Genomic DNA, 26,674 nt, shown 5'->3' on the forward strand with positions numbered 1-26,674 from the left:
ATGACTTCAAATCTAAAGCATTGAAATTATTAATTGCTTTCCTTTTGAAGACTGATTTGCTAACATTAATTTTTCAATCCTAGAGGATTGGTGACAGATAAACCTTAGAGACTGCCTTCCTATCTGCTACTGGGTATTGTGGAGAAAGGATGTTTTGCTTGGGTTTTGACTTTTGTGAAGGGAAGAGATGCCTATTTTGGTCTAGATGGTTCTCCACACTTGTAGAAAGCAAAATCCGTAATTTCCAAGATAAATCACATGACAGTTTGGAGAAATTTCCAATTATATCACTGATCATTTACCTAAAAGAAATGAAAATACACCAATAACCAATTAAATCATTTAGGAAACCTATAGACTTATGAGAACCATCTCTAACTTTTTGGTGCAACCAATGAAAGAGAAGAGTAAATAGTACCTTCTTTTGGTTTATTCGGGTTGGCTGCCATTACTGTCAATTCAAACACGTTATGAGAAATAATTAGAGAGTATCACAAAAACTCAATATAGCTTGTTTGCGAAGTGTCCCAAAGCTCAACTCATTTCAAATACTTAAGAAGATAATCCCATACAAAATTAACATGATCTAAAATTGTTTCTAAACAAAGTAAGATTTTATCTTCATGCTGAAGGCTAAAGAGAACTATTTAACCCATAAAAAACTACAAAAGCAGTAGAGAAGGGAATGAAAATTGTGAATGCCATTTCTACCCACCATGGTGACTCATGACCTGCCCAGCAGCCTCCAAGCTGACATTCTGGAGATAGTTGTGGCAGCGTTCCTTGTGCTCCTCCAGTGAACTGCGCTGCTTGTAGCTTCGTCCACAGTAGTTGCACTTGTGAGGTTTACCCACTGTGAAGAGAATTCAAAATTAGTGTGCTGTCAGTCCCAGCCAAAGCAAAATTAACAGATAACTTTTGAGGAAGCATTTATACGCTTTTCAGACTTAAATCTCTTCCTCCTCCACACTGGGATTTAGATAATAAATCACCAAGACTAAAAGACAGAAAGAAGATAAGGCAGAGTGTACCTTTGGTGAGAGGGGAAATACTGAATCAAATTCATGCTCTGACTGTATCCAAGATGATCAATTTTCAAATTATCTGACTCTTAACACTAACATTTACTCGTACACAGTTCTCTCAGCTTTGACTCATTCAAAAGACTAATCAAGAGTGCCCTAGATACATAATGAGAAATATTTTTTATTTATTTTTTTAGGGGGGCGGGGGATAAGGAGAATCTTACTGAAGAAAACCAAAATGCAACAACTCGAAATGTCATTGTTTAATGAAAAGATTATTCATAGGTACCAAGAATACTAAAAAAGAATTCAAGTGATGAGAAAAAAGTACAGATAAAAGCAAAGTTTCTTTTTTCTTTCCACCTTGGTAATAACTATTCACACATGCAAAACTTTGTAGCAGTTAAGTGCATTCTCCCACATCTGTGCCGTTCTTATATTACCAAGAATTAATCTACTAGGTGCTTTGAGTCAGGACTATTAACAATACCACCGAAGCCCTAACATATTCAGTTATACAATAATAGTAATATTTTCCAATACATTTCACATTCGGGAAATAAATTATTTCCTAATAGCTAAAGAGCCATATTGCAGTATACCTGGTAAAACACTGTGACGCTCACATTTAAACAAACAAACAAAAGAAAACAAAAAAACTTTATAAAAGGAACAAAAACACATTTATGGAAAGAAGCATGTTTTAATGTATAACCATTCAGAAGGATATCACAGAGCTCTTCGATTCTTGGTTTTGAATAGTAACAAGAAAAACACAAGACACCAGGTGGTCTGTGCCAACGCCCTCAGTAGTAAAGCACAGTGTGAATCAAGTCAACGGCTCTCACTGGACTCCCACAGCAATCATTTTGTTTTGCCCAGAAGACAAGTAGGCAATTCTTTTTCATGGCCAAAGACAGCATCCCTGACTGCAGTCACCTTACAAGCCCACTCCGTGACACTGGTCATAAAGTGAGACTAAAATACTGTAATAAGGCAAGGTATTCACAGCAACATAAAAGTTTCACTCTAGTGATTTTTGGAAAAAAAAACACAAAACCTTTAAAGTGTATTTAAACTGCACATATAACATAATAAGTTCTTATGATTTTTTCGTAAACTGTCTTAAGTAAACAAAAGCTATCTAAGGCATTAGTCATTTCTTAAAATACTAGGCAAAGTAACTTCTATTATTCAGAACCCAGAATTTCTGAGAAGCTGAAAACAAGCAGCTGTGCATATATTGTGAAGAATTTGTGTCACTGTTTAAGAGCATTAGAAAATACTTTTAGTCAAAATATAGTATAATAATATAAATATATTTACATGAATTGCATTTCAAGTCATGAGACTATACATTATAAAAAGCCTTTGTTTGCTATAACCACTACTCAATTTGGGGTTCTTTAGTGCTGTTTCTCTTGAAATAAGTGAGGAATTTGCATTGAACAAATCTATTAACTAATTAATACTTATTAAGCACATACATTGTAATTAATATACCACTATAAACTAGTTCTGTCTCCAACTTCCCATTTATTAGTCCTGTTGCATTGCATCCTATGATAACTGTTTTACCGTGAATATAATCTCCTATACGTTCTTTCTTTTACTTATATAGGCAAACTTGATACCTTCTCATCTCAATTAAAACATAGTTCCCTTCTACTCCCCTGGGCTCACAACCCTCTATAAACTCCCAACTTACGTGACAAAAAAGAAAAGACAGTATATTTTTTACTGCTTTCAAAACTCGTTTTTTTACTCCCCTTATTTTTGAAGTCTATCCCATCTGTATTACTTCAGCTGTTTTTAAAAATCACCCTTTCCTCTTCATCTCTTCCTTGTTCTTGGTGAGTCCAAGGAGTTTGAGTAAATTTTTCTAAAAGTATAACTCCCTAATTTTCCTAAATATTCATCTGCATCCCACTCCAGCAATCTAAATACTGGGTGACATGTTGAACTTTGACATCTCATAACTATTTTATCTCCATGAAATTTGCTCTGGAAATGCTACACCTTTTTCCTTTACCTCTCTCATTTAATACATGTTTATTAAAAGCTTCCTATGTATCAACACTGATGAGGCTGGACTGCAAAGTGAAGAAAGATTCTCATGGTGCCTATCTTCATGTAAATGACAGTCTGCTGAGGACCACAAGACATTTAATAAAATATACATGGGAGGTATTACAAATTGTAGTAGATTCTGCAGAGCAAAAGAATGTTGTGCTAGCTAGTATAACATAGGGGACCTAATTTAGTTCGAGAAGGTTGAACAGAAAGGTCTGTCTCAGGTAGGAACATTTAGGCTGATAACTGAAGAAAAAGTAGACGTTAGTCAGATAATGGGGGGTAGGGGTAAGGTGGAGGAGGGGCAGTATTTCAGAATTTCCGGGAACTGCTGTCATCTCTTTCTATTTGCTCTCACGTACTTAGCTCCTTCGAAGTCTAGATCATGCCCTTACTCGTCTTTTGAAAATTTTTTCAAATAGCAATAATCTCTGCCAAATCTAATGGCTCTACTATCGCAACAAGAATATTTCTTGCCATTTCTTTGATATTTCTTGAAGTTCATGAAAATATTGTTTATATTTATTCTCCATATATGCATTTATCTGTATAATACTTATAAACCATGTGAGTTAATATGTATATCACAGATACTCAAAAGCAACCAGATTTTTTGCTATTTTCACTTTTATAGATATATGAAATACATAAATATTATAAAATATATTCTCACTATCTGAAACACCTTCATTCTGATATTACCGAAACATTTTTTTAAATGTTTTTAATCACAAAACATTTTTGATTTGTGATTCAGATCACTTCATAAATTATACGAAGTGATCCCTCCGATTACTCTGAATCACAAAATCCAGTGGACTTTAATCAATTCTAAATCTTCCCAATTTCTTGGTCATTATCACACTTTCATGTGTCATAAATCTTTGGTCTTAGCTCTGGAGTCAGATGCTGTTTTCCCTCTCACTAGCTTCTCAACCTCTTCCTCCCTGGCAAATATATATGTATCTCCAGATTGTGTTCTCAGTGCAGTAGTCCCCTCTTCTCCCTCTAGATGAAAGCACTCGTTTCAATGGAACGTCCAAATAATTTCCCATTTGCAAGCTCCTACTTGTCATTTAAACCTTTTTAAAATGACCTTGGTGGACTCAAAGTCACATTTTTCTCATCTGTGCTCTGACAGAACTCTTCATATTCTGTTGATCTATTACTTATGATAATTGCATTGTAATGATCCATTTGATATCTATTTCCCTAATCCAAATAACGAACCCTGTCATATGGACAGAGGTCATGTTTTACTCAATTTTGAATTGATAGTGCTTATGGTAGTTATTAAATGTAGGAGATACTCAATATATATTTGCTCTTGAAACTCATACTTTCAGACACCTTCTGAGTATTGCCATTAGATTCCTCTGAAATCTAAAATTCAACATATCTATTTTAAAATTGGCTTTATTGAAGTTTAGTTTAAATAAAATAAAAGCAACCCACTTCAAGTGTTGTTTTCAAGGAGTTTGGACGTATATAGTTGTGTAACTACCACCATAACTAAAATATAGATTTCCACCACCCTTAAAAATTCTCTCTTGCTCCTTTGCACCAATTCCCTTCCTGATACTAGGCCTGTGGCAACCACTGATCTGCTTCTGTCACTACAGTTTTGCCTTTTTTTTAGCATTTCATATGAACTCAATCATTCACTATGGAGTCTTTTGTCTGGTTTCTTTCACTCAGCATGATGATTCTGAGATTCAGCCATGCTGTTGTTGTATGTATTGGCAGTTGATTACTTTTCATTGCTGAGCAGTATTTCATTGTATAAATATACCACAATTTGTTTATCCATTCACTAGTTTGGGTTGTTTCTAGTTTATGGCTATTAGGAATAAAGCTTCTATGAATATTTGCAGCTAAGTCTTTGTTTTCAATACCTGGAAATGGGATTGCTGGGTTATATGATATGTATCTGATTAACTTTATAAGAAACTGCTTAACTGTTTTCCAAAATGGCTGTATCACTGTGCATTTATTTCCATGAGCAATATATGAGAGGTACCATTGTTCCACATCCATGCCAAAACGGCATTGTCAATCTTTTTTTGATCACTTTACCCATTCTAGTAGTATGTGGTGATTTTGTATCTCATGGTGATTTAGTATCTCATGGTGATTTTGTGTTTTCCTAATATCTTATGAGACTAATCTTTTGACATTCACATATTTTTTTTGGTGAAATATCTGTTCAAACCTTATGCCTATTCTTTTTACTGTATTGTCTGGAATTTTATTACTGAATCACAAGACTACTTATTCTGGATACGAGACTTTCATCCAGATATATGCTTTGAAAATATTTTCTATGATTGTGTCTTGCTTTATTTTTGAGTTTTTGTTGAAGAGCAAAATTTTAAATTTTGAATAAGTCCAATTTATCAATATTTTCTTCTATGCTTTGTATTTTTTGTGTTCTGTGAAAGAGATCTTTGACTCACCAAATGTCACAATAATATTTTTTGTTTTCTTCCAGAAGTTCTTTTTAAGTCTTACATTTGGGTCTATGACTCATTTCAACTTAATTTCTCTATGTGGTATAAGGTAAAGCCTATATCATTCTATTTTAAAAGGTGGATATCCAGTTGTTATAGCTCAATTTGTGGAAACTATCTTCACTCCTTAAATTATCTCACTGCCTTTGTTGAAAGTTAATTGATCATATATTTGTGGGTATATTGCTGGACTCTCTATTCCATTCTATTAATCTCTATGTCTATCCTTAAACCAAAAGAAATGAACAAACTAAAAAAAACAGAGTGACGGATACAGAGAACAAACTGACAATTGCCAGAGGGGAGGTAAGTTGAGGAGGGTAGGGGGCTGGGTGAAAAAGGTAAAGGGATGAAGAGTACAAATTAGTAGTTACAAAACAGTTACGAGATTTAGGGTATAGCACTGGGTATAGAGTCAATATTATTGTAATGGTTGTGTATAGTGCCAGATGGGTGCTAGAGTAATCGGGGGGAATCACTTCATAATTATATAAATGTCTAAAAAAGAAAAAACTCTGAAAGAGTAGGTCTTACTAATTTAGTTAGTCTTCCAATCAGGTAATGTAAGTCATCCAACTTCACTTTTTCAAAATTATTTTGGCTATTTTAGGACTTTTGTATTTCCAAAATATGTTTAAAATCAGTTTGTCAATTTCTACAAAAATGGCTGCTAGAATTTTAATTGGGATTGCACTGAACCAATAGGCTCAAATTCAGGAGAATTAACATCTTAATAGTACTGAATCATTTAAACCATGATCATGCTATTATTACTCCATTTACTTACATTTTTTAAAATTTCTATCGGCAATGTTTTATAATTTTTTTTGCACACAATTACTTCAATTTATCTATAAGTATTTTATGTAGTATTAAATGAATCTCTAGGTATTTCATATATATTTGGATGAATAAATGGCACTGCTTTCTAAATTCGTTTCCAATTGTCCATGGCTAGCATGTAGAAAAACACTTGTTTTCTTCATATTGACCTTGAATCTTACGATCTTAATAAAATCATTATTTTTATTTTTATTTTGTTTTTTTTTTCTTGGTATTTTCTACATAGATGATCATATCAACTAAAATTAAATATAGCTTTACTTATTCTCTTCCTATTTGTATGTCTTTCATTTCTTTCTGTTGCCATACTGCTTTGACAAGACTCCCAGTATGATGTCGAATTTAATAAGTGGAGAGAGCAGACATTCTTCCCTTGTTCCCTCTCTTAAGTGTGAAGTTTCATTTTATTTATTATTAGTACGATGCTAGCTGAAAGTTTTTCCAAGGATGGCCTTTATCATGTCAAAGATGTTCCTTTCTATTGCTGTGAATTTTTATCATGAATAAATACTGAATCATATAATGCTTTTCTGTACTTGTGAAGATAATTATATAATCTTTATTTTCTAGTCTTAATACGGAAAACTAAATCATTGATTTTTTCCAATATTTAATCTTCTTTGAATTGAGATAAACCCAACTTGGTCATATGTTATCCTTTTTTTTTATATATATATTTCTGGATTCTACTTGCTAAAGTTTTGTTAAGAATTTTTGCATCTATGTTTATGAGGGAAATTGCTTGTTTTCTTTTATTGTAATGTCTTTGGTTTTGGTATTGGGGTAATGCTGAACTCATATAATTTGCTAGAAAGTGTTACCCCCATTTCTATTCTCTGGAAGAATTTCTTCCTTAAACGTTTCCTTAAATTATTTCTTCCTTAAATGTTTGACATAATTTATAGGGGAAGCCATCTGGAGTTTTCTTTCTGGGAAGGCTTTTTTTCTTTAACTGTAATTTCAATTCTTGGAATAAATATAAAGCTATTCAGAGTATTTCTTCTTAAGTGAGCTTCGGTAATTTTTATGAATTTGTTTATTTCATCAGCTCAAATTTATTGACATAAACTTGTTCAGAATATTCCTGTATTATACTTTCAATGGTTATATGAGTTTTAGTGATGTCCCACTTTCATTTCTGATGTTGGTAAATTGAATGTTCTTTTAGTATTGAGTTTACCTACTGGTTTATACATTATATTGATCTTTTCCTAGAATCAGTCTTTAATTTCACTGATTTTTCAGGATTATTTTTCTATCTTTCACTGATTTCTGCATTTATTATTATTTCCTTACTTTACACATACTCTTTTGTAATTTCTTAAGAAGGGAGCTTACTTAGAGATTTATTTTTCTAATATAAGCACTTAATGCTATATACATTTCCCTTCAATTACCACTTCTATTCTCCTCATGTTCATGTTTTCCTTTACATTCTTAAACATATGGAGTATATTTACAATAACTGTTTTATCAACTTTGCTATTTCTACCATTTCGTCATTTCTGGGTCTGTTTTTATTGATTGATTTTTCTACTGATTATGGGTAATATTTTCCACCTCTTTTGCATATCTGTTAATTTTTTTGATGGTGGAAATTGGAAATTTTACATTAGTGGGTTCTAACTTTTGTTGCATTTCTTTAAAGTGTGGTTGACTTGTTCTGATGCCGTTACATTTCTTGGAATCAGTTTGATTCGTTTGATATTTGCTCTTATGCTTTAAGACAGATTCAGAGCATGCTTCAATCTAACAGCTAGTTTAGCCCCAGTACTAAGATGATAGTCATCTGAGGACTTTACTTAATGCCCTACATATTACAGAATCTTTCCACATTGCCTGGTGAGAATGAACTGTCCCATCTCTGCATAAGCTCCAGGAATTGTTTGATCTTGTGCTTTCTGGTGTTTCCTTTCCCAGCTTCAGATGGTTTCCTCATATACATAAGAACATCACTATTTAGCCAAAGAGTCAAGGGGCCCTCTGCAAAACTCCAGAGCTTTGTCTGTGCAGCTTCTTCCTGTCTGATACTCTGCCTTCCACACTCTAACCACTGCCTGGTTCTGTTTGGTTCTGCTGTTCCTGAGCTGTGGCCTGAGAACTGCTCCCAGGAAGTAAGCTGGGGTAATCATAGGACTCATCATCTTTGTTTTTCTTCTCTCAGGGATCACAGTCCTATAGTGGCTATTGTTGAATGTCTAAAAGTCATTTAATATATTTTCTCTGGCATTCTAGTTGTTCAAGGCAGGAGGGTAAATCTGGTCCCAAATACCTCATCATGATTAGAAGCAAAAGTCATATTTTTATTGGATTAAATACCAAGAAAGTTACACTAATTTCATTACCAATACAATTCAAGTAACCAAAATAAAGTTTCTTAAAAGTATAATTCTAAGAAGATACAATACTAAGTATTCTAAGACACAGAAGATAACTGGGACAGTGCTCCCAACTATCTCAAAAGTTAACATATAGTCTCTTCTTTGACACATCGTACCACACACACACACACAACACACACACTCACACACACACAAAATATCAGCATAATCAGTCAATAATATAGATACATATTACTGACCTAAGCAATAAGTTACAAATTGAAGACATAGTAATTTGATAATCCTGAAAACTATTAAGTTAAAAAAAACTGCTAGCATTTACTAATATTTTCTCCATCTGTCATTATGAGGAATTCAAAATAAATACCTGCCCCTGTATTCTTAAGAACCCCACATACCTACTCAGAATTAAAAACAAGTCAAATACCCATAAGGAATTTTGAAGTAGGAATGTTTACCATAAATTCATAAGGTGTTATGAAGATAAACAGCAAAACCAAGTCTTACATTTTCTTGAAATATGTCACTTAAAGAGTTATCCTAGTGAAACCTACAAAACAAATTACAATAGCACTAATACATGCGGCAAATGTTTTATTCTTTATATAGATGTGTTTACACATATAGAAACATGCAAAGAAAAACATCTATATACAGAAAATATATTTACCACTTGTCATAGCATATAAAATCAACAGAGTATCATGCATATATCATATTTATTTTCCTTTAATAAAATTAAATGCACTCACTTTATATACTTATGCAAAAACTGGGAACTTGATATCTGATTTTACTTGGCAATTGTTTACAGAATTATAAATTAATCTGAACAAATATGAGCACTGAAATATGCAATTGACATTTTTTTGTTTGTTTTTAGTACCCATAAGTTATAATTTGTCTAGTGTAGAACTAGTAGTCTATTTTATTGCATGAAATCTCTATATAAACAATTTTAATGTTCTTGATCCCTATTGTTATACTGCTGCCTCAGAAAAGTTTTTGCCAATTCATATTCACACTATTAGTCTATGAGAAAGCCTTTTCACCATAATGTCAACAAGTACTCTCATTAAAATAATAAATTCTCCACTAATGTGCTGGCCTGTGATCCTCAAATTGCCGCAAGGCACTTTGGGGGCACTGAAGCAAACTCTTAGGAAGGATATTTTAAAGTGAGATTAGCACGGGATATTTTAAATGTTTGAAGGAAATAATAATAATTCAACACCCTTCAGATACCCTCCAAACTACTTGCTCACAGCTTCAAACCTATATCATATTACATTTCTTTAAATGATGTCATCTCTTTGTGAAGCTAGGTTTCAGCGGTTGCTGCAACACAAAGCAAGTACTATCTGAAAATAAGTGTGGAACGGAAAACGAGAGTGGTGGTGTCCAATCGACTCTAAGGTCTGGGAAGCTGTACAGTGCCCAACAAGGTGTACAATCCCAGTAGTAATTGTGCCTGACTAAAAATGAAATGAAAACATTGTTTTCTTTTTCAACTCATGTGTATTATTTTTTCAAATGGCTCTAAAGTTATTAGGACAGAAATACTTAAGTTATTTGGACCTGACCACTTCATAAATGAAATTGTGAGGTATTTCTATTGGACCTAAAGTCACAATGGAAAAAACTACTGAGACACTAGTGCACGCACTGTGAATCAAGAGAGTTTGGGAATCTATGTGCTAGGCAATATAACGTAATTTGTATTTCTTTTTAATTTGCACTACTGAAACTGAACACTGAACAAAAAAAAATTATTAGCCATTTGCATCCTTTCAAATTACTTTTCAATACCTTTAGCTATTTATCAATTATATTCTTATTGCTGTTCTCTTTCTCATCAATTCGTTCAATTGCTTATCTATTAATGCCAATACTCCTTTGACTTATTTCTTATAAATAGTTATGCTTTTTGAAGTTTAGAAGTTTTTAATTTTCATGTGGTTAAAAATGTTGGTAATTTTACCCTTTGTGATCTATTTAACTGTTCTAAGTTTTAAAATTCTTTCTGATACTGAATTTTTGAGAAATATTCAAATCTATTTTTTTCTAAACTTTTAGGAGTCTTAATAACTCCAGGTTCGTCTGGTTTCTTCTATAAAATGGTTAAATGGGAAAGAATATTTTAGAAAGGAAACATATCCCTACCTGAAAAGTGAGCTATATTGCAAAGAGAACCTCTGTTATAATAAATGATTACAGTATAATTAGGTGTCTATCAAAAATTATTACAGTGAAAGAACTTTTATCTCTAGAGGCAGGGTTTTCCAATGGTATTTGGGGAGGGGGAAATGTTAAATGTTCAAACAAATCTTTGAGCCAGTACATTTCAGGTGGATTTCATAGAGATTCAAAATGTATGTTAGCATATCTAAGGTTCTTTTGGATGCTTAAACTTTATAACAAGCAAACAAACAAAACCTGTTTAACCCAATGTTTCCTCAAAATTATTTTGAATGCAGATGTATTTAAACAATTATTACTTTCTCAAGTAAATATTTTTTCTGTGGACTTACTTTGAGGAATACCGCACGATGATAATAAAATAGGCACACACTACTGGCATTAATAAACTTCATTGTTCTTTTATAGGATTTGCCAAGTGTTGAGTAAGGACATATAATTCCTTTATTAATTCATTTAACATACTTTATTGAGCACCTTTAGGTGCTATGAATAACCTTACACAAAATAGACATTAGCCAGTGTTACTTAACTATTCATATATTTCCATTTGTTTTATAATGTAATATTAATTTTCAAATTAATTTGATTGATTGATTGATGAATTTTAGAAAAGGAGCCACAGACATTATAGAGATGCAAAGAGTTATAATGCAGCAAGGATACTGTGAAGTAGAAATTTAAGACACAAGACAAACTGATGTATTCAAAACTGTTTCACTATTACAAATGTACAAAACATTTATCATAGGGAATAAAAAGTAAGTTGAAAGCCAAGTAAAAACTTTGAGGCATACAGAATAAATTAATAATCTGATTACATAAATTTTCCTTTTTTGACATGATTTCTATTCTTCAAACAATTTTTCTTATCTAAATTTCCAATATTATAATAACTCAGGTAAGTAAGCGAGGCTTTCAAATGTTATAATAACCCAAGTAAGCAAGAAATCTGGATATTAAAGAGGTCTAATTAATATGGAAGCAGATAACTTACTTTAATTTATGGCTATTTATATAGAATAAGGAATTTGTGTGTGTGTCTATATGTATCCATAAGATAGTTTCACACTTGCTGTGCGTGAACCCTAGGTTAAGTTAAATGAGTAAATAGTTGTACCTAACTCATAGCATTTATGTAAAAAAAAAAAAATGTATATGGCAAACTTAACAAGGTACTTAAACACAGTAAGTGCTCAATAAATGGCATCACTTCCCCACCATTAGCATTCATCACCTTCTAACATACTATCAGTTTACTTATTTATTATGTTTTCTGTTGATTGCCTATCTCCCTTTATTAGAATGTAAGCTCCACAGGGCAAGATATTTTTTTCTTCACTGCTGTATCTCAAGTACCTAGAATAATGCCTAGCATGTAGAAACTTAAGAAATATGTGTTGAATGAATAAATGTAATTTCATTATTAGAGCTTTTTCAGGCTTCTTCACATGGTACCAAGGATTTTTAACTGGAAGAGGTCATCACCCATGTGTACTATATACATTATTCAGTAAAAACAGAACTCTTGGGCTACATTTAGTTTCACAAGTAAAAAATATCTAAAGGTATTATTTATTTCTGTGATTCACAAACTTGAAAAATTTGCATTAGCTGACCCTACAGAAATTATAATGGTTCAGTGTTTTTCTTCCCTTTCCTATTATGGATTAAAACAAAAACAAAAACAAAACAAAACAAAAAAATGTACATTATACCATATGACCCTCCTCATTCAATTAATCAACAAATATTTTTTATCATGTGCCACAGGAGCTAGGGACACTTTAATAAATAAGACAGAGGAGGTCCATGATCTCACAGAGCTTACATTAGAAGGGCTGGGGTGGAGAGAGACAGGCAATATATGTGTGAACAAAAAGCCAAGATAACCACAGATTCTGAATCAAGCTTTACAAGACTTAAAGATAGAGACAGGAGGATAGAGAGTAACTAGGATGATGCTTTAGGAAGGGTGCTTATAGAAGGCCACTATCTCCAAGAAAAATGACATTTAAAGCAAATATCTGAAGGATAATGAGACAAGCGTGCCAAGAACTAAGGAAAGGGCTGAAGGCAGAGACTTCCCGGATCATCAGTGCAAAATCCCAAGAGCAGGAATGAAAAAACCTAGGGGTGGCAGGGAATACAGAGTGAGGGTAGAGTGGAGTACAATCGGATAGAAGTAGGCAGAACTTCCATTGGCCATGATAAGCAGTTTGATTTTATTATAAGAGCAATGTGAAGTCATTAAAAGATTTTAAACAGAGAAATTACATAATTTAAATTGGGTTTTTAAATGACATTCTGGTTGCTGTCTGGAAAACAGGAAAGCAGGAGTATGGTGACTGAGGGCACAGGCTCTGGAGTCAGGCAGAGTTTATGTCCCAGCTTTTCCAGAGTATTTGGAAGTTGTATAAAATACACATATGTAGTTATACTGGGAAGATTTTTGCTATATCAGAGAATAATTTTTAAAAAGTACTCTCACAAAGATAATTTATACTATTCTTAGGTGTATTTTATTCTAAATTTCTCTATGTCCTCAAGCATTATGGATCACTTTTGTTTATTTGAGCATGATTCAGTTCTTTAGTTTTATTATGCTGAGCACTTTTGCGTGTGTGTATGTGTGTTTAAAATCTAATCCAAATAATGTTGGCAAAATATAAAAAATAAGGTAAAAGGATAATAACCTTAATAAGATAAAACTTTACAATTGGGACTGTACATATAATATTTAAAACTACAGAGTAGGGAGATGGTAAGTAGTATTTCTATGTAAATTTGGCTTTCCTTATCTGTAAATTATGGGCCTTAAAATAGTGCTTGTCACAACATGAGAGACTATTAAATATTAGCTATTAACTTTTGTTTTCTAATGAATTGACATTTATCATCTGTTAGAAAATACATATAACCACCATTGACCTCTACTAATCTTAAAAAACTAACTTTCTAGTAAAAATGCAAAAATGTTCAACTGAAAGCATCCAGATTCATTCACTCATTCAATCAATGCGGTATAGGAGGTGCAGATGCAAAAGAGAATATAATAAGATCTCTTATTTCGAGATGCTAAATTTAGGATCTTTTTATTCTTATCTGTATCATTATTATCATCGTATTTCTGTATAATGTAAAGGGATACCACTCTGATAGATGATTTATGATACCTTAAAATTCAATTATATTCTATATATATTTTACATGCTTATAATAAATGATATATTGGTTTTTATTTGTATGGTTTTCTTACATTTGAGAGTTTTCTTACAAGATTTGGCAATATAGCACAGCCTGTGGATTAACAGGTATCCTTGACTCGCAAATGAAGATCAAGTAAGAAAATAAAAGGAATGGGTGAGGGTTAGCCTAAAAAAACAAAAACAAAAAACAGTGTGATGTGCCCTTCTGGACACTGAGTGAGTAATGAGGTTGGCAGGCCGCCCTTCCACTTCTGCCATGATGTTCCAAACATGCCAAGCCTGCCGACTCAGCAATGTGAAAGAGGAAATGTGAAATGGCCACAAGTTCAGACTGTCCACATCAACATCCACGTAAGGTGCAAAACTGTGATAGTAAACTTGGGAATGAGGACAGTGTCTACAGAAGACTGAGAAGAATGAGAAACAGATCCACGATTGTTGCCTATTTCTTTAGAACTACCAAAAATTGGAAAAAAAAAAAAAGAAAAAAAAGAGGAAATCTTCCAGTAGTAAACTCATCTAATAAATGTTTTTGTACCAAAATGAAGACCTACATCAGATGAATATGTATTATAGAAAAAAAAATTTCTCTTTAATTATTCTTTCTAGAAATAAGTGTCTGGAATTTAAAGAAGCTTGACTACTGCTATTTGAAAATATTCCATTTAAAATATGCTATCATATATGTTATTTAAAAATTTAAATTTCTTTTATAAGGAACATATAGGGCAAAGTATATAAAGATTATGTGTCTAGAAAAAAAAAAGGTGTTCTACTGGGTGGAGATCACATGGATTATCTTATCAGCTGATCTGACTGAAAGTGGCTTTTCCCTCATAATCAAATTTCAATGAGCAGGGTCTCAAGTGTATGTTTTAAGAGTCAGGAATGAAGATACTAATCCCTTCAGTGTTTATTGCAAAGCATACAGAGAAGGCACCATGGGCATCAGTATCAGGATTTGAAGGGTGAAATCAGCATAGCACAGTTATGCAAATCATGTGTGCAACTGACACAGCCTGTATAATTATCAGAGTAATCCACTCTATCAACCACCTCCAGGAAGGAAAGGAAGGGGTGGAGGGTGGGGAAAGTTCACACTTGGGAGATCACCCAGAGAGTGGGCCAGGTGCCAGGTCTACAATCAGGTAAAAACAGTTCCTTCTCGTGGGAAGCCTGCAGGACAAATTATACTACACTTAATGCACCATCACTATTATGAATGAGCTGCACTAGATTCAATTTCTGAACCAGCATAATTTAATCCAATATGTCTATCATTATCTACTGGCAAATAAATTAGTATTTTTTAAATGGACCTCTTTGGCAAATCTGGTAGAAAATCATGGTGATCAAGGTTTTAAAATAATGTCAATATAAAAATAACTGATGATAATCTTTTGGCCAAGTATCTAATATTCAGACATATTTTTACTCCACTCATTTCAAAAAACATTACTATTAATATCCAGAGGTCTATAACCTGCAGCAATTTCATGTTATAAAAGTCATTTTGTATGTAATATAAACTAAAGTTACTTATTTATGTACTTTTTCTGGCAGTCACCTCAAAAAATAAAGCGAAATAATTTTGAAGTAAACGAAGAATTGGGAAGAAAATCTATGAGAAAGACGAAAGAGTAGAAGGCAAAAGATGAGACGAGAGGAAGATAGTTTAAATAAAACAAGATGGAAAGAGGGCGTATTAGAAAAGAGAATGAGCGATTACAAATGCTACATGCGCTTAAGAATACCTTTTAGTTTAATGGAATTCCTGATCAGTCAGCAATTTAAGGAAGCAATGTGGCTGTGGTAGTAACTTCTTTAGTAAGAAATATATGTTTGAGGGCATATCATTCTCATGATGAATTAACAGACTGTCTTATATGAGACAAAACTAGAACACTGACATTAAGTCATTTCTTTAACAGTATGGTCAAAGGTTAGCTCTATCTCAACCCATACCAGATGCTACTTTTGAACTTTATTTTCAAGAAATTGGAAAATAAGGAGAACGATTTCTCTTCTTACCAGTTTATCTGAGAGTATGTAGTTTATACTTTAAAAATGCCTGTTGGTTGGCTTAACATTCCACTAAAGGTGAATGTCCAAATATACTCAAAAGCAGGGTGAGTCAACACTTTATTTTATAGGTGTTTATTCATTAATAGTTATAACTGAACAAAACACTGAGTTTGCAGCAGTGTACTTAACAGATTGTTTTTCAAAATCAATATTAAGAGCAAATATAAGCATTCAATGTTTCTGAACTACTTTCTATGGATAAAATAAAGTCTTTGAAATTACAAGGTCCTGAAAAATAAAAATACAGTCCTGATATAAAAAAACTAAAAACGTACAATGAGGAGGAAGTTGTTTTTTTTAACAGATGGGTATTTACATAGTACATCTGGTCCAGTTCCTTTTTATAGGACAAAATAGCTTTAAACTGACAATTGGACATAAAGAACAAACTTCTTTAGCTGAAAATTGTCAAATATTGAATAGGTAATAAAGTAGTGTTGTAAAATTCAACATTCCTGAGGTGTTTGGAAATAAACTAGATATTTGTTCAGAATAATGTAGGCTTACTGACCCTACATCAGAAAAACACTTTGACACTGGAAAGTTCCTCAAAAATCAATTACTCCAGGGTTATGTGATACAGATTTACAGTCAAGCACAGCATAACAATGGTTCAGTTGACAAAGGACCGCCTATACAATGGTGGTTCCATAAGATTATAATGGAGCTTAAATAGTCCTATCATCTAGTGATGTAGTAGCCATCGTAATTTTGCAGTGCAACGCCTTACATGTGTGTGGTGATGCAGGTATAAAAGTGGTATAAAAGACTAGCACATAAAATTACAGTAGTAGTCTATACTACCTAGGTTTGTGTAAGTGCACTCTATGATGTTCACACAACAAAATTGCCTAATGACACATTTCTCAGAATATATCCCAACTCCTCCCATTCCCTGGTTAAGCAGCACATGACTGGATAAGCTAAACTATTTTTACGAATTTATTTCCAAATAAAGAATTATATACTAAATACTGGTTTAACTGAAAGCAAAGGTTTTACTTAGAATTTTATAGCAGGTCTTATTAAAAACACAAAGTAATTCTTATTTTCTGAAAATATGATGAACAAAAATATGAGAAACAATTTCTGCACTGATCTGCTTGATATTTTATATATCTTGGTATAATACCTTAGCATTATAACAAACAGGCATCTTAAAAATATGCTAGTGTTGACTTCCGGTCAAGATGGTGTAGCAGGTAGATGCTGTGCTCGCCTCCTCCCGTGACCACGTCAAAAGTATAACTACAGAACAACCATCATTGGGAGTCACCTGAGGTCTGGCTAAACAAAAGTCCTACAACATAAAGAAGAGGTCATCTGTAGACCAGAAGAGGGATGAATGTGTGAAATAGGCTGGTCCCACAACTGCATCCAGCAGCTGAGAATCAGGAGGGATATCTCGGCTGCTGGATGCAGTTGTGGGACCAGCCTATTTCACACAGAAATCCTTACAGAGGAGCAAGATGTCCCAGCCCTACATTGGGCTCCCCAGCCAGTGTTCCAGTGCCATAAAGAGAAGTCCCCACAACCTCTGGCTGTAAAACCAGCAGATTGTGGTTGAGACGGAAGGCTACTGGAGTCCTAGGTGTTCCTTTTAAAGAGCCTGTGTGCGGACTTAGTCACTGATAGACTAACTTGCTCTGAGCTCCAGAACTGGGCAGCTGATTGAAAAGCACCAGGCACATACGTGGAGAAAGTGAATTGTCAGGATTCAGGGCTAGGGCTGGATAGGCAGCTTTTTCCCAGACATAAGTGCTGGCAGATTCCTTTGCTCCATTGTTGAGCTCTCCCTTATCCCCACATGCAGACACAGGTGGCTGCCATATCTGGGTTTCTATCAACCTAGCTAACACAGGTATCCCTGCTCAGGTGATTCCCTGAGACCCTATCCCTCTCTTCTTGCAGGCCCACCCAAGCTGCCTCCAGTGGCTTTTCCATACAAATAATCGGTCTTGGCTCATGCTGTAGACTTTCCTAAAATCTCTTAAAGGTTCATAAAACCCAAACAAGCAGTACCTAGCTTCAGTGTGTCCTATACCTCTTGCTGAGCAGCACCAAGCCTGGCACTAGCGGCAGCCAGGCCTCAGTTCACAGCTTGGCCTCTCAAGGCACCTCTAAGCCCAGCATGGGCGGTGGCCATCTTTGGACTACTTGGTGACTGACTCTTGCCAGGTGACCCTGGGCAGTGTACAAGGTGTAGCTGAACTTTGCCTGCAGTGGGTCCCCTCCCAGGAGGCCCTGGGGCCAGCAAACTCAGAGGCTGGCTTCCACTGAGCTAGACCACCACTCACCTGAGGCTGCACTAGAGGACAACACACCCAAGGGCAGTCCAGTTTTCTTCAGCTACCATATATTAGATCCTCTTTACCCACTTCACCCTCCCTTCATACACTGCTGGTGGGACTGCAAATTGGTACAGCCACTATGGAAAACAGTATGGAGGTTCCTCAAAACACTAAGAATTGATGTACCATATGATCAGCAATCCCTCTACTGGGTAGTTACCTCAAAGACTTGGAAACTCATATCCGTAAAGATATTTGCACACCGATGTTCATAGCAGCATTATTCATGGTGGCCAGGACATGGAAGCAAGCAAAGTGTCCTACGATAGATGATTGGCTAAAGAAGCTGTGGTACATATATACAATGGGACATTACTCAGCCATAAGAAGAGATGAAATAATGCCATTTGCAACAACATGGATAGACATCGAGATAATCATGCTAAGCAAAATAAGCCAGACAGAAAAAGCTGAAAATCACATGACATCACTTATATGTGGGATATAAACCTAAAAGCAACAAATGAACAGGACAAACAAACAGAGATTCATGGACATGGACAATGGACTAGTGGTTACCAGAGGGTAAGGAGTGGGGAAGGAATAGCGAGGCTGAAATGCAAATCTCTTTTAAAAGTTAAACTACAGCAAAATATATAAAAAAGTGGGGAGTGGGGACTACTCTTTTGCTCTTTGGGTCACAATAACTGATCAGCAGCAAAGTCTCAGGAGAAAAGAAAACTCATTGTATTTAACACCATATGATATTAGTAGCATAGGGAGATTTGAAGATAAAATTAAGTGACTCGAAGTAACATAGCTAATTCATAGTAAGCGCATTCTAAAATCTGAATGTCAACCTCTTGACTTCCAGATAGTATTCTTTCTTTATCATTTGAGCTAACTTAATAGAGTTAAAATTTTATAGAATTAACATATGGAGCTGTCATTTATCCTATAGCACAGAGTATAGGTTTTGGAATTTGAATCCAGGTTCTGCCTATATGACCTCTCTGTGCCTCAGTCTCCTCATCTATAAAATAGGAATTATAGACACCAAAGCCTGCTCCACAGGGTCAGCCCTCACCAACCAGTTCTCACAAATGATCAGCCCAAGGGTCAACCCCTGCCACTGTGGTGCAAACAGTAACCAAGGCCCAACTACAACAGGAGGGCGCACATAACCCATACAAGGGACACACCTGGAGCACCAGGCTCAGAGGACCAGAGAAGACTGTGCTACTGGGCCCCATAAGACACCTACTACATAAGGCCACTCTACTAAGAACGGGAGAAAAAGCAGTTCTATCTAATACATAGAAACAAACACAGGGAGGCAGCCAATATAGTGTGAAAAAAAAATATGTCCCAAATGAAAGAAAGAACAAAGCTCTAGAAAAAGAACTAAACAAAATTGAGAGAAGCAATCTACCAGATGCAGAGTTCAAAACACTGGTTATAAGTTATAAACTTAGGGTTAGAGTAGATGAACTCAGTGAGAACTTTAGCAAAAAGATAGAAAACAAAAATGGAGATAGAAAAAAATAAAGAACCAGTGAGAAGTGAAGAATATAATACTGAAATGACGATTACGTTAGAGGGAATCAACAGCAGATTAGATGAAGCAGAAGGTCAAATCGGTAATTTAGAAGATAAAGTAGCAGAAAACACCCAATCAGAACAGCAACAAGAAAAAAAGCATCAAAAAGAAGAAGAAGAAAAGAAGAGGAGGAGAAGAGGAGGAGGAGGAGGAGGAGAAGAAAGAAGAAGAATAGTTTAAGGGGCTTCTGGGACAACATCATGCATATCAACATTCTCATCACAGGGGTACCAGAAGGAGAAGAGAGAAAGCAAGGAATTGAAAACCTATTTGAAGAAATAATGATGGAAAACTTCCCTAATCTGGTGAAGGAAATAGACATACAACCACAGGAAGCTCAGAGAGTCTCAAACAAGATGAACCCAAAAAGGCACCTCCAAGACACATCATAATTAAAATGCCAAAGGTTAAAGATAAAGAGAAAATATTAAAAGCAGCAAGAAAAAAGCAGTTTGTTACCTATAAGGGAGCTCTCAGAAAACTGTCAGCTCATTTCTCAATAGAAACTTTGCAGTCCAGAAGGGAATGGCATGAAATATTCAAAGTGATGAAAATCGAAGACCTACAACCAAGATTACTCTACCTGGCAAAGCTATCATTTAGAATCAAAGGACATCAAGAGCTTCCCAGAAAAGAAAAAGCTAAAGGAGTTCATCAACACCAAACTAGTATTACAAGAAATGTTAGAGGGGCTTCTTTAAGAAGGAAAAAAAAAGATAAAAAATATGAATAATAAAATGGCAATAACTACATGTCTGTCAACAAGTACTGCAAATGAAGAATAATGAAATGTTCCAATCGAAAAATAGGGTGGCTAAATGGATAAGAAAACAAGACCCTTATATATGCTGTCTACAGGAGATTCAGTTCAGATTGAGACACACACACAGACTGAAAGTAAAGGGATGGAAAAAGATATTTCATGAAAATGAAAATGAAAAAAAAAATATCTGGGGTAGCAATACTTATACCAGACAAAATAGATTTTTTAAACAGAGGCTATAACAGGACACAAAGAAAGACTCAGAAATCCCACTTCTGGGTATTTAGCCGGAGAAACCCAAAATAGTACTTTGAAGGAACATGCACATCCATCGGTCATTGCAGCATTATTTACAATAGCCAAGATATGGAGGTAACCTGGGTGTCCATCAATGGACATGTGCTATCCACAAGAGACAGCATGGATTAATAAGAAGTGGTACATATATAAAATGGAATATGACCCAGCCATAAAAAAAAGAATGAAATCTTGCCAACTGCAACAACATGGATGGACCGATAGGGTATTGTGCTGAGTGGAGTAATTCAGACAGAGAAAGACAAGTGCCATGATTCCACTTACATGTGGAATCTAAAGAACAAAATAAACAAAACAGAAAAAAGACTCATAGATACAGAGAACATTTTGAGACTTGCCGGATGAGAGCGGGTAGGAGGCTAGGCGAAATAGTGGAAGAGATTAAGAAGTAAAAATTGGTAGTTACAAAATAGTCATGGGGTTATAAAGTACAGCCTAAGGAATATAGTCAATAATATTGTAATAACTAGGTATGGTGTCAGACTGGACTAGGTTTATCAAGTTGATTACCTTGATAAGTTATATAAATATCTAACCACTGTATTGTATATCTGAAACGAATATAATACTGTATGCCAACTTTAATTGAAAATTTTTTTTTAATATTTTAAAAAATGCTAGTGCTAAGGAATAGTTTGGCTTTTTTTAGAATATAAAAATTTGGAATACATAAATTTCATTAAAATTTTAGGATTTTTCATTTTTAAATGTTTTTTAAATAGTCCATTTTTATGCAATACATAAATTTTGTAATCTGAATCCAGTATAATCCAATGGCCAAAACTGAATTTTAGATATGGCATAAAAACATTTAAGATAGTTTGAGAAGCATTCTTACTGTTTGCTTTTTCTTTATAATTTATGCAAAGGAATTTATAACACACATATTATATAAATTTCCATACATTAGAAATACATATGCTTCTATTCTAAATTAAATATTTAATTTGGGCACAACATTAGAGTATGTGAGAAATATACCTGAAATACTAATGAGAAAAAAATACGCAATTCTAGTTCCTCCTAGATTGAAAAGATAACAAGTATGCTATTACTTTGATTGATAGGGGTCCATGGCTTAATTGAAATACTATTTCCTCAATGAATTGAGTATAAGATAAAAGGAATAATATAGAACATATGAAGCAAACAAACCAAATTTCTAAGAATGAAAGATCCATAATAACTTGTTAAACTAAAAACCTAAAAGTAGTATCTAATTTAAAAAAAATTCTGTAGCAGGAACACTGATTCAATGATTTATCATTAAAAACTCAAAAATACTATGTTATGCTACAAATTTATATAAAGCAGGTCAGATGATTTGTGTGATAAGTTATAAGATTAAGGAATAGAGAGTTTAAAGTAGAAATTAGTGCCTTTTATTTTCTTGCAACCTTATATAATGTACAAGGTTGGGACATGTTTATAAAAGTATATTTTCCCATTGGGCAAAAAATTTGACTGTGATCTTTAGCTGATATATTGTTGATGATATTTTCCAACTCCTATTTCTTTCTCTTTCTCCTCTCCTTCCACATCCTCTTAAAATGTAATTTAAATTTCGGATAATTAAAGATAATACACATATATATTTTTTTCTTTATCAGCCATTCATTTTTTTGTGTGTATTGCAAAGGGGCAAAAGTAGAAGGAGAGATGCAATTGTTAGATACGCTAAAATTTAGCCAACATAATTGCAATGAAATAAAGGAATTCTAAGGACATGCCCAGCATTAAGACAAAAAGAATAGCTCTAAATAACCCATAACAAATGACATTTTTTAATTTTATTTTTTAGTTTTATTTTATTATTAATTTTAAGTATAAATCAAACACTGACGATCATTGTACAAATAAAACTTAGACTATATCATTTTATTTTTTATTTCCTGAATGGAAAATATTTCATAAATAGGATATTGAACTGCCATAACTAAAGTAAGAAAGGTGATGATTTCTTACATCATTAAGAAGTGGGGAAAAAAATATAGGAGTTGTTGACAATTATCTGCTACTGAAAAAAATTATCTGCTCTTGGTCTATTTCTAGAAATAATAAAACTATACTCTTAAAAAAAGCATTATTAGAAAACAAACTTCCATGGCAAATAAAGGTAAACAATACCAAAGTATTTTTGCTCTTTAAAGGGCTCTGATTTATTATTTGTAAAACCAGGCATCCTTTCAAAATTTAAAAATGTTATCAATGATTGTAATCAAAATTTAAAACATGCAATCAAATCAAGTAATCAGGCTTCTGTACACTTAAACTCATTTCCTGTTCCAGCGTGAGTGAGGAAAAATTCAACATTGTTTTACACTTCTGCTGGTTTTCAGCAAGACAAGGGGAGCTTTTACAAAAATATTTATCAAAAGGGAATGTGTTTTGAGTGAACAAACTATGTCTAGACCACAAGCGAAAAATCAGAAACTGTCTATGTCAAAGATGGCTCTTACAATCAGGTTAGCAGACAGTAGTAGCAGAGAGGTAATGTTGGTACTGTTAAGATCATCTGACAACCTCCACTTAAAACCTATTCCATTTCATGCAAATCTATTTTAAAAGTTAAATTACAGCAATATATTAAAAAAGTGGGGAGTGGGGACTACTCTTTTGCTCTTGAAGTGTTGGTCATAGTAACTGATCAGCAGCAAAGTCCCAGGAGAAAAGAAAACACATTGTACTAAGCACCATATGATATTAGTAGCATAGGGAGATTTGAAGATAAAATTAAGTGACTCGAAGTAACATAGCTAATCTGCAGTGAGCCCATTCTAAAACCTGGATGTCAACCTCTTGACTTCCAGATAGTATTCTTTATCATTTGAGCTAACTTAATAGAGTTAAAATTTTATAGAATTAACATACTGAGTTGTTATTTATCCCATAGCATAACATATAGATTTTGGAGTTTGAATCCAGGTTCTGCCTGCATGATCTCTCTGTGCCTCAGTCTCCCGATCCGTAAAATAGAAATTATAATAGCAAGAAGCTCTCTTGACTGACCTCCCTTTGAAAAACATACTGATGGGTCACCTGAAACACTGAATTCCTAGTAGTTATAGGCCCCTCTTTCCTATGCTCACATAAACACTTCCAGTAGTTGAACTAGATAGTCACTAAGAGTCAGTTATGACTCTAGCCTCACCTGTTTATGCCAGCTGCACCTGTTATTATGATTACGTAAATTATTCAAATATCTATATTCCAATGAAATAAGTACAAAAGGAAGTTGTTTCTACAAAAAATTATTTTACTACTTTGGAAAGATGAAACAAAGGTAGTTGATTAAAAAAAGAAAGCTAAAGAATTGGGGGATGGGTAAAGACAATAAAAATTAGTGAGAAAAATATTTAAAATTTAATAGAAGTCTAATGGCATTACAAAGGACATAAAGAAACTGAAAATGGAATTAGAGATGATGCATTACGAGTGTGATACAGGCCAGGAAAATTACATGGAATTCCAAAACCAGATTCTTCACTAAAAGAAAAGGGCTTGGCCTTATATCAAAAGAGAAATGATTAAATGTCTATTTTATATTTTTAAATGTAAAGACCTTTTATTATTAAAAGAATTTCTCATGTTACTAGACTTACTGCTATTAGTCAATAAACTACCTGGTTTTGCTCATGTCAGATACAAGGGTTTTATAACAAAAACTAAATAAAAGAAAACAATGGACAGTCATTACCCAAAGTATATGGGGGTGGGGCAAAATACTTTCTACTACTAACAATATTGATAAAAAAAAAACAAACAGAAATTGGAATTAAAATCATTACACTTAATACCCTATACTAGTTATTTTAAGCACTAGTTCTTAAATTTTATTCAATCTGTGATTCTCTGTTTTGCCTCCATAGCCATTTTCACCCTTCTTTGCTCTACTCTGCTGCTGCATAAAGCTAATTTCTATTGGCTTCTTCAATAGGCTTCTTTGTCCCCTGGCTTCTGTTTAGGATCAGTTAACGTGAGGTATCGATCGGCAAGAGACTGGAGGGTGGAAAGAGTGAGGTCAAGGTGTTTATCTTTCAGTCACGGGTTAGCAGGTGTACATTCATCTACTAAAAGTCAGTGTTCAAAACCGTCTCCTACCTCTCTTAATGCCAGTGACCTCTCCATCCCCTTGTCTCTTCACACATTGAGCTGCTACTATCTTTTCTTGCTATTGCTAGCCTCAGAGTACTTCAACCATCCATTGTTGGTTTCCTTTATGCCTAACCATTCTCTCATAAATATTAGTCCTTTCATGGAGATCTCCAAATTGCACCCCCATTTGAGTGTCTTGCTGCTTTCCTGTCAGGACCCTGATTGATAGTTATGGGTAGCAGGAGTAGCCCAAGGCCCAAGTCAATCAAAATGACATTCTGTCATTGGGTTGCTCATGTTTGAAGAGAACAGGATGGCCTCCTTACCAGGGGGTTAATGGAATACTGGCAATTTCAGGCATGTGCTGGAACATGATTACTCAAATGATCACTGGTGGTGGCATGGAAGGAAGTGCAGATGCAAGGCAAGGCTTTAGGAGCTGTGGCCTTCACTTGCTAAAGCAACAGTGGTGATGTGCAGTGTGAAGACTGTAGTGTGACATGACTATTTCTGATGCCCCTAAGAAGAATACAAAAGAGAGAGAACAAATTGAAGGCCTTGAATGCTCAAATCGGAGCAGAGGTAAAATATCAGAAAGTTTCTCAGTAAGCTTTTTAAAAAGTGCCTTTCCTTAAGCCTCAGGGCAAATAACGCTGAAGACCAATTCCAGAATCTGATTTGGAGGCTTATGGAATTGCCATGCTAAGTGGGCAATACTAGTACCACTGTCTTGGTAACGAAGTAGTGATGGGGAAAGGGTGAAACATGGGATGGTACTATTTGACCAAATACTGAGGAGGTTCAGAATGCTGAACTCCCAGATATTACTGAAACATCCTTACCAGAAGACACAATCCTCTTCACTCCCTACCTTTTAATCTAAGGAAACCAACATTCCCACAGATCAGTATTCCCATAAAGTAAGAAGACTTTCGACTGCTTCAGCTGAAGCAAGAACCCAGAGAATGGCAATTCTTTTCAGGACTTGTTCCTATTACCTCTTGTTGTCTCAAGGCTCATAACAAGTTAGATCTTAATACAGCCTAAAACCAAGGCCTGATCCAGGAGGTGAAAGCCTATGTGTACATTGCAAGAATTGCAAAACTTTGCCAATTTGTATCAGCTAGTCTAGTTAGCATGTAAGGGAATAGAATGGATTGATTTTAAGGGTTTTATACCAAGTTGATGGTCTAGTATAGATCAGGACAAATTTACCAATATATGTGCATTCATCTGGGATTTGGGATTTAACATATTGCCTTGAGCAGGTGGGAGTGACTGATTAATTCACTCCTTGATTCAATGATGGCTTATACAGTAA

At 34.2% G+C, this 26,674-nt stretch overlaps 1 protein-coding gene across 22 annotated transcripts in view; it reads right to left on the reverse strand.

Annotated features, from left to right (window-relative positions):
* The window catches only part of IKZF2 (IKAROS family zinc finger 2), a 143,631-nt gene that overhangs the window by 14,488 nt on the left and 102,469 nt on the right, over nt 1-26,674 (reverse strand). For all 22 annotated transcript variants that reach the window (XM_039844691.1, XM_039844683.1, XM_039844695.1 and 19 more), the window contains one exon: nt 716-853. In XM_039844691.1, the coding sequence (XP_039700625.1) occupies nt 716-853 (138 nt within the window). The remainder of the gene's footprint in view (nt 1-715; nt 854-26,674) is intronic.

This window comes from Pteropus medius, unplaced genomic scaffold (assembly GCF_902729225.1).
Source record: "Pteropus medius unplaced genomic scaffold, Ma_sr-lr_union100, whole genome shotgun sequence".
Classification (NCBI taxonomy): Eukaryota; Metazoa; Chordata; class Mammalia; order Chiroptera; family Pteropodidae; genus Pteropus; species Pteropus medius.